Here is a 9,529-nt window from a genome sequence, read left to right on the forward strand (position 1 = left end):
GGGCGAGCTGCTACTACAGGTTAGTGCTCCTCCCCGGCCACCTCTCCCTGGCAGACGCCTCCAAGGGATTTTCCTCTTGTCCCCTTTTCAGCTCCTTTGAATTTTACCCAAAGAGCCGGCTGTTCTGTTACTGATTGCAGGATGTTTTGGCAAAGCAGCGATTTCATGTGGTGTAGCTCATAGTGCTCCTGACTGAGCAGAGATTTAAGACCTCTTCAGGTCCCTGGGGCAGAAAATGTGTTGCTTTTCCCTTCCTTTTCCCATCCTTCCTGGAGAAAATTGCCATCTGTTAATTGTCTGTGTGTAAGAAACGCCCCATCTTGGTGGGAGCGGCACTGAATTTCTGAGTACGGAGATTCAGCTCTTCCACTTCTCTGCCCTGGTGTGTAAACGGGCCATAGGTGTGACACGGGACCCAAGCAGAGCAAGACGTTTTGAGTGCGGTTCTCAACATGGGCACCCCGGTCCCAGCTCGGGGTTGTTGTCCAAACACTGGTGAAAACAGGGAGGAAAACGTGGTGGAAGTCTTCCCTGATTTTTCAGGCAGTGATGCATGACACCGAGCACATAGGTAGGTGCTGATGGGCCATATGCTCAGCCCATATACGCAGGGCTCGTGGATGTATCCCAGGAGCTCTGCGAGAGGCCTATAGTTGGTTCCTTTGGTGATGCTGCAGCACGGTTGGGCTGAGCCTGCTGCTTCCACGGCTTATTCGGAGACGCCAGGAGGTGACCTCCTGTCTACAGACCGGGCGCAGTGAATAGCAAGAGCTCAGGCTCCGGCAGCGCGGGGTCCTGCGAGGACGCAGGTCTCGCCTCCGCGCCTGGCACCCAGGCACAGGCAGCGGCGCTGTCGTCCGGAGCGGGGTGGTCAGCCCCAGCTCCCATCCAAAAGCTCTCTCGGCAGTAAGTGTAGTTGCTGTCCTGCCTGAGGGCTGGGGAGCCAGGGTCTCAGTCCCTAGTGAGAGAAATGCTAAAGCCAGGCTGGTTAATAACCAAAAACCTGAGGGTTTTCCACTGTGGCTATAACAAAACCGTGCTCAGCAGGGCTTGCTGGGGATTGATGTCCTGCTCCTTAACTCCTCCCAGAGTTTGATGCCATTCTTTCAGAGGTACCAAGCTGGGTGTTAAAAGCTCTGGGTTTAGGTTTGGCTCTCGCAGGGGTCCATCTGCATGATGCTGGACGCGGCAGGGGCTCAAGACCTGCCTCTGTGCCCCAAGGAAATGCTCCTACGTGTTTATAAAACCTCTTCCACCCGGTCTGTCACCTTGGACATCCAAACTTCCTTTGTCTCATCTTGTGGTCCACCCTGGTTCTCCCCTTTCCCTCCTCTAATTTTCCAGCCTTACTTTTTTGGTCTGTCCTTTTCCACCAAGGCTCTGTACTGCAGCAATCTCAGCAGAAGATGGTATCTTAAACTGAGGTTAAGCGTGAAAGGCCTCAGCAAGGCTGAGAACTGGGTGGACCACCTCTGCCCAGGTGCACAGCGGTGCAGGTACATGTCGCTGGCTGCAGGGTATCAAATCTGCCTGCTGGTCAGTGCAGTTAGGGAAGGACAGAGTGCTGCAAGACGTTGCTTGCTCCTGCCGTGGCAGAGCAATGACTCTGAAGCTGCTCAAAGGGTTAAAGTGCGTTTGGCAGCACTAATTAACCTCTGCAGCAGATTCCCACACACTGGATCAACCCCAGTAAATAGAGAGCATTTGTGCCCAGAATAAAGGGAAGGAGAGGGGGGAGAAACCGACCTGGACAATGAAACAGGAGTTGGCAGCAACAATAGCTGGACTTGGCTGAGGCTACATGCTAGACCCCAATTAGTCCTGATGTCTATACTTTATGAAGTGGGGGAAACAGGCCAGGGCTGGCTACTGTGGCTTCCCTGCCTGCAGCCAGGTTGGTGGTACAGGATGGTTTTGGCTCTGGACAGCCATAGGGCTTCTGAGGAGGTCCATGCTTCAGGAGGAGCCCTGCCTTCTAGCGGGGTCCTGCTTGGAGCTGGCAGGAGTGTCCCTGCCGGGGACCCGTTGCCCTAAGGGAGGGATGGCCGGATGGTGCTGTCACATCTCTGAAAGCTGTTCAGCTTCTGGAGAGCTAAACCGATGATTTTCTTGTGTTTTCATGACCTTTGCTCTTAGGGAGCACCATGGGCTTGAAAGTGTTTGCTATAGGTGTTTAGTCTATAGGGTTTGTTTCAGAACTGGGGAAACTGAGTCACAGAGTGACGTCTACCACTCGGGGTCAGGGGGAGACTCCTGTGGGCTTGCTCCCAGCCCTGGCAAGGTGACGACATGGTCTTCAAAGCACCGGGCTCTGCGCCACCGGGGCTCTCCCCCACGGTCGGCAAAGGCTGGCGCAGTGCCTGCCGCGCTTAGGAGCGCTTTGGGGTGCTCCTCCGGATCCTGCTGGTGCCTGTATTAGCCGTGCTTTCGCACACATCAGCTCCTGCCTGGTGCCTGGGAGCAGGGATGAAAAGCCAGGGCTCCTGGGACAGCAGCTGCACTCCCAAACTGGTAGGGAAGCTCCTCTGCACCTTCTTATTCATGGATCTCCAGGTGCAAAGGACACCATCAGCCAGCACCCTGGTCCTTTCTCCTGGGTCCTGTCCTGCAAGCTCTGGGGCTGCCGACTCAGAGAAAACACCGATCACCTCCTAAATTTGTTAAGCTGGTAGGAATAAGCCCCTCTGAGGAAGACGGAGGCTCCGATCAGCTCAGCCCATTCCTGCCTGGGAGCGCAATGCTCCCTTGGATGTTGACTTTGCAGTCCTGAGGAGAGGATGGAAGGGCAAGTGAACTGTAAAATACGTAAGTTGTGTAGCATTAAAAATACATCAGAAACTTCAGATTGATGGCTGCATTTGCTGTTTTCTGTGGGGAGGGCTTAGTGCTTCGAGCTTGCATGGGCGAAGCAGCTTGAGTGTTTATTTTGTGACAACAGAGGCCAGCGTTGAGGTGGAGGGCATGCATGAACGAGCATGTGCTCCGGGTTGGGGTGTTTGCGGTGTGTAAATCCGTACACCACGCAGAGGGAGAGCTCCAGAGGAAGAGGAGCGTGGGTGGGAGTGTCTGGTGGCTAACGAGTGCATCCCAGGCATGGGTGGCTGCAGATGCCCTTTAGCCCACGAGCACCGGTGCTTGGTCCTTTCGCTGCCATGTGGTGCTTTGGAAGGATGGTGCTGTGCAGGTCGGATGAGTGCCTTGCAGCAGGTTGTCGCTGGGTACGTGTTTGGGTTAATCATTTATTTGCCAAAAAGAAAAAGTACTCTGAGGTCAACCAGTGATTCTGCAGTTTTCACCCAAATCCAGGGACCAGATTCGGTGTGTCCTCCTGTTTTTGGAAGAAAATGGCTTTCCAGAAACCGGACCTTTTCGTTACAGCTTCAAGAACCAAACTCTTATGCTTTAGCTTTCAGCCTTTCTGTTTTCACTGGTGAAAGCTCTTTGCAGCCTTGGGTTGGCCACCTCGACCTCAGGGCAAGCAAGGGCAGGAGGAGGGAGCAGGCAGTGGGGACAACACCTCTAGGCTGGTCCCTTGTTCCTCGCCTGTCGGCAGCCCGCACGGGCACACCACAGTCCTTCTCCAGGCCTCTCCTCTGGCAACTGGGGAGAACAGGAGGGACGTGAACGAGGCCGGGAGCTGGCTGGGTTTCTCCCAAACCTGCAGGCGTAGCCCCATCCACATGGGCCAAGCAGCAGCAGGGAGCGCTCAGCCAACGCCGGCAGCATGCGGTGATCTGCGGCAGGTTTGCTCTCCACGGAGCAACCCCCACTTTTCCAGGCTCATGCTGTCCTAAGCCGCACATGGCTGCTGAGACCCTCCCAGGCTGCGGGGAGGATGGGAGCTACATGAGCAGAGCCGCCCAGGTAGACGCAGGTCAGCATTAATGCAGCCGACATGAAACGCTCTTTTGATTCAAGGTTGTCGGAAAGGCTTGTTTCCACCAGAATACCAGAATGGACCAGTTCCTGATGGCGTCCAGTTTCGTTCTGCAAGCTGTTCTGAGATTTGTATTTGCTCTTCGCATAGGATGAGTATAAATGTCCAAATCTGAGTCTGAGCAAATGCTCCTGGGATGAAAGCAAAGTTTTCCATCAGTTTGGATTAGGATATGCTCAGGCAGCTGTACGGAAGAGCTAAGTGACCTCAAAGAAACCCAGTAGAAGGTATTGTCTGTTTTCTCAGTGAGCATAGCTCTGCCAGCGTTGGTCCCCATTTTTCTCTGTCCAGCCTTTAGTGGAGTTTGCCCAAGCGAGGCAGAGCAGAGGATAATCTGAGAATGAGCTGCAGGCCTTGACCTCTGCCAGGCAAAGCAGACTCATCAGGTCTGCGAAAACCCGTGGTTTAGGTGCATGCGCTCCGGCACCGTGACGAGGTACGTGCAAAGAGGCAATTGCAAGGATGGAGGTCTCTGGTGCTGTTCCCATCCTGCACAAGGGTTTGGAACCAAGAAACCACTTGAACAGTGCATTGGGGGATTTGGTGAGAGCCAGGGCAGCACCCGCTGTTAACCGCACTGAGGTGCCATTGGGACAGGCTTCCTGTGCTTTGTCTCCTGCCCTGCACCTTCCTCTTGGTGGGGCAGCGGCTCAGCTGCCTGCTTGCTGGGACCAGCCAGGGCTCGGGTGACCATTGTCTGAGCAGGATGGAACTTGCTGCCCTGCTAGAAAAGAGTGAGGTGAACATGGCACGTACCTGCTGATCTCCTCTCGCTCCTAGGCGCTCAACGGCTTCGTGCTGGTGGTGACATCGGAAGGACTGATATTTTACTCCTCGCATACAATTCAGGACTATCTGGGGTTTCATCAGGTTGGTGGGACACCTCAGGGTCGCTGTGGTGGGTTTGCAGTCTGGGTTTTTCCGTGGTGGTGGTGAATAGCCCCAAGTTCCCTGCAGAGAGGAAGCTTTGCAGAGACCATAGGGTCTGGGGGGGCTGCATGGGCCTTTTCCTTGGTGTTGTGAATTTGGACCCCATGTTGCCAGATGTGGTCACTGGGAGGTATCAACACAACTCCGCTAGCCCACAGATGCTTTCCACCAGCCATGTTGACAGGCTATGAGGTTCATGGCCCTGTTGTGTAATGCCATGGTGAGACATCTGGGGTTCCCTGCCCAGTTTGCCTTTGGGCACCCGCTTCCCTGGGTGACCCCTGGTAAATCCCATAAGGCTCCAATGCTTTGAGGTTATCTGGGCACCTGGGTAACCTGGAAGGCAGTAGGTCAGATTTACGGGGAAGTGGGACTTGCCTACAGTCCTTCAGTTACTGTGGTTTGCTGTTGCTCCCACACAGCTGGCTTTCCCCAACATCTGGAGTAGATGAGGACTGCCCAGCTGGGCAGAGGGAGCAAGTCCCGGAGCAGGTGCCTTGTTCTCTTGGGAACAGTGTAGGAATGGGGTGGCTTTGCTGCTGTTTTGTTCCCAAATTCACGTTTTCGTCTCATCCCATAAGTCAGCGGTAGGATTTTGAAGGACACCGTGTTACAGGGACAAGCGTGTCAGAGCGGAGCTGTATTGCTGATGCTAGTGGTTCTTTAGGATGGGGAGGGGAGGTCTGGCCCAACATGGGCAAGGGGTCCTTAGAGCTAGATGTGCTGTCTGTTCCCACCAGCATCAGCTCTGGTGGAAGGTGTCCCTCAGTCAGCCAGGGACCTAGTGGAGCACCAGGGAAATGGGGTGAGATATGGTCAGCTGGGGTTATGACAGGCTGTTTCCAGGTGGGATGTGAAAACTGTCACCTGGGGGCAGGCCACAGAGCTCACGCGTTACTTTTCTTCTCTAGACAGATGTCATGCACCAGAGCGTCTTTGAGCTGATCCACACCGAGGACCAGGAGGAATTCAGGCGCAACCTCCGCTGGGCGCTCAACCCACCCCACGCTCCCGAGGGTGAGCCTTCTGCGGAAGGTAAACACAGGCTGGGAGCCAGGCGTCCTGGTTGGCACGAGATGTGTAGCTCCCCACGTGTGCCGGGGAGCCCAGCTTGCAGGGGGCTTGCGTCCTTGTGGCTCAAGCCATGGCTTCATCCAAACATCGTGGCTTTCCCTGCATTTCTGTTGCTGTCCTCTGCAAACTGCCGCAGTCCCTGATGCTGGGGACCTCCAGCCCTCGCTGGAGACCCTTGCTTGCTCCTCTTTCAGTCCCTCTCTCCTACAGGAGGGAAGAGTCTCAGCTCTTCTGCTGTCACCTACAAGCCAGATCAGCTGCCCCCAGAAAACTCCTCCTTTCTGGAAAGGAGCTTCGTGTGCCGCTTTCGCTGCCTCCTGGATAATTCCTCCGGCTTCCTCGTGAGTACAGACCTGCACTGCAACCTCCACAGCAGGAGGGTGCAGGCTCACCCCGAGGGGTCCGTGCCACTGCTGGAGCATAAAAGTTGGCCTTGAAAGACCCGGCACTCCTTTCTGCCACGTGCGGCACCTGCCTGTCTCAACAAGGAGCTATTTCTGCTATTTTTCATAGGTTTGGTCTGTACCTACAACCTCTCTGTGTGAGTTTTGTTCCTCTCTTCTCAGAGATGCTCAATCTTGAACAGAAGTGCTTTTCTTCCACATATTTTCCCAGGTTTTTGTGTTAAAGGCGTCTCTTAAGACCAAGTAGGTGATGTTCATCCCTCCTCTGCTCTGCTGCAAGTTAATGGGGTTCTTGCCTTCGGAACCACAGCTCTAAGGACTCTGTTTCTCCCTCTCATCCCGCTTTAGTCTGGAAACTCAATACAAAGAAAGATTCCTGGCTGTCCCTTGTTTAGAAGCAATACTGTGATCCCTGATGGGGCTGTGATGTAGCTCGGTTAAAATGCAGCAGCCTGTGCATTGCGCGATGCCCTGATGCAACTGCAGCCTGTGCTCGGTCCTGCAAGCCGCTGTGCGTCCGAGCCCCGGGCCGGCAGTGGGCTGCTGCCACGGGGAGCTCGGCGTAGCGTCACTTTGATCCTCCGTCTTATTTTAGTGGGGAGCACTGGAGTCGCAAGGGACAAGTCGCAAGGGATTATTTGCATCGACTCTGCAGCGATGTGGCTTGCTTTCCGTGCAGCTCTCTTCCCTCTCGTCTCTCTCCACCCAGTTTTCTGTGTGACACTGAGCTTTTCTTCTCTTCCCAGGCTTTAAACCTGCAAGGCAGGCTGAAATTCCTTCATGGGCAGAACAAAAGGTCTGAAGACGGGTCTGCACTGCCACCCCAGCTCGCTCTCTTCGCTATCTCCACCCCCTTGCAGCCCCCGTCCATCCTGCAGATCCGAACCAAGAACATGATCTTCAGGACAAAGCACAAGCTGGACTTCACCCCCTTGGCCTGCGATGCCAAGTAAGCGGCAGAGCCGATCTGAGGGGCGATGCTGCGGGCTTCCAGCTTGCCAGTCCATACCCTGCCTGGGTGATGTCCCACCCCGGCTCGTCTCTGAGCTGGGTCCGTTCTCCATCTCCCGCAGGGGGAAGATCGTTTTGGGCTACACCGAGGCGGAGCTGCGGATGTGTGGCACCGGCTACCAGTTCGTCCACGCTGCCGACATGCTGTACTGTGCTGAAAACCATGTCAGGAGTGAGAGTCTCTTCCCGTGGTCCCTCGTGCCCACCCCTGAGGCTGAGGAGTGGGCTGGGCTATGGGCAGCTCCGCTGGCTGCCGTGTGGAGCCTGGCGGCTCTTTCCCCATAGGATGCTTTGCTTTATGCCTTCCTCTGATGCTCTTGTCACTGCAGGGAGCTTGGGGTGGAGTCGTGCCCACCCCTGAGGCTGAGGAGTGGGCTGGGCTATGGGCAGCTCCGCTGGCTGCCGTGTGGAGCCTGGCGGCTCTTTCCCCATGCGTCGCTGGGGGCAGCCCTGCCTCCAGTGCCATGCTGACAGCCCTCGACAAGCGTGCTTCCTCCTCTCGGCAGTGATGAAGACGGGCGAGAGCGGCCTGACAGTCTTCCGCCTGCTGACGAAGGAGAACCGCTGGAAGTGGGTGCAGGCCAACGCGCGTCTGGTCTACAAGAACGGCAAGCCCGAGTACATCATTGTCACGCAGAGACCCCTCGTGTGAGTGCCGGCTGGCCCAGCCCTGGCTGGGATGGGGACAGGCTGGCTTCTTCCATCGGTGTGGGCTCTGGGACGCCCCAAGCAGAGCAGGGTGTTCGATTTGTCGTTGCTTCTTGTGCATTTTAAAGGAGCAGCCGTAGGATACTGTGCTTTGATGCTGTTCAGCCACATCCCCCTCTGCAAGGCCACCCTGCAAGTATGAGAGAGTGCTGAGCAGTGCCCTGCACCTCACATCCCTGCCCCAGTGTCCTGGGCACCGCTCCAGACTTAGCCTGGGGAGACTGGTGGCTGCTCTCCAGCAGCTGTAGGGACAGGCAGGTGCAGGAGCAGCAAGGACCTCAAAAAAAAAATGGCAGCGGCCCAACGTGGGGCTGCAGCATAGATGAGCAGGGCAAAGGTGTGACTCCTGTCTGGCAGAGCTGTGTTACCCTTTGCATTTCAAATATCTGCTTGGTTAGGCTACAGATACATGTTTGTATGTGTGTATATATATACATATATATAAAAATATGTATGCGTCTGTGTATTTGCACGTAAAAGCATACATAAATGTATATTAGTGTGGTTTTGTTCGGTACGTGGATGGTGGTCATAGCAAAGGGGCTTTGGCTTGCAGGAATCACAATTACTCATTGCAGAAGCCGTTCATGGCGTGTGTTTGTGCATATATAAGCCCTGGTCTCTTCTTCCTGCCCTGCAGAGATGAAGAAGGAGGAGAGCACCTTCGGAAACGGTCCATGCATCTTCCCTTTACCTTTGCTACAGGAGAAGCGCTCTTATACCAGAGCGCTTACCCTATCCCAGGCTTCCCTGACCCTTTCCAGAGCAAAGGGAAAACCAGCAAGTCCAAGAAGACCTCCCACAGCCATGGAGGGCGCTCCCAGAAGGATGGTGTTGACCCCAGTTCTCTGCTGGGCGCTGTGATGCAGCAGGACAAGGCGGTGTACGCCTCCCACCCAGCTCCCACACCTAACCGCTCCTTCAGCAGCAGTTTCGTGGACCACCTTGAGGATGTGTCCTTGCTGGATTCAGGAGGAGATGCCTGGCGTATGGGCGCTGCTCCAGCTTCTTCAGGCGGGGGCAATCTCAAAGAGGAGCTGGTGGATTTGCAGCAGGAGGACCCTCTCTTGGCCACCCTGGACTCACTCTCAATTAAAAGTGATGAGAGCTGTTCCAACAGTGAGCTGTTCAGTGCACTGGAGGGCCTGGGGTTGAATGCTGAAGACCTGGAGCTCCTGCTGCTGGATGAGAAAAGGGTGATGGTCAATATGGACCCCGACCACACCCCATCCCTGAACGACTGCCTTGCCAGCAACGATATTCTATCCTACATCCACACCACGCTGGTGAGCAAGCACGAGGGAGGACAACAGGTCTGTCCCCTGCCAGGCACGTCCCCAAGCCCATGTGGAGGCACTGCTACGTACCAGGCCCACGTGGAGGCCCAGGACTCGCAGTACCTGCCCCAGAATGTGCTGCAGCCTGGCATGGCCCCCGGCCAGCCCCCTGCTCCGCTGTGGGAACA

General features: G+C 55.5%; 1 protein-coding gene across 1 annotated transcript in view; it reads left to right on the top strand.

Moving 5' to 3' along the window:
- Positions 1–7: 7 nt before the first annotated feature.
- LOC104618186 (aryl hydrocarbon receptor-like) overlaps positions 8–9,529 on the top strand; it is a gene marked incomplete at both ends in the record, with an annotated part of 10,282 nt that continues 760 nt past the window's right edge. Inside the window, 8 exons of the mRNA XM_010283713.1 lie at positions 8–19; positions 4,718–4,807; positions 5,779–5,902; positions 6,152–6,282; positions 7,092–7,294; positions 7,419–7,528; positions 7,863–8,004; positions 8,705–9,476. Coding sequence (XP_010282015.1) covers positions 8–19; positions 4,718–4,807; positions 5,779–5,902; positions 6,152–6,282; positions 7,092–7,294; positions 7,419–7,528; positions 7,863–8,004; positions 8,705–9,476 — 1,584 coding nt within the window. The remainder of the gene's footprint in view (positions 20–4,717; positions 4,808–5,778; positions 5,903–6,151; positions 6,283–7,091; positions 7,295–7,418; positions 7,529–7,862; positions 8,005–8,704; positions 9,477–9,529) is intronic.

Source organism: Phaethon lepturus, unplaced genomic scaffold (genome assembly GCF_000687285.1).
Source record: "Phaethon lepturus isolate BGI_N335 unplaced genomic scaffold, ASM68728v1 scaffold15913, whole genome shotgun sequence".
Classification (NCBI taxonomy): domain Eukaryota; kingdom Metazoa; phylum Chordata; class Aves; order Phaethontiformes; family Phaethontidae; genus Phaethon; species Phaethon lepturus.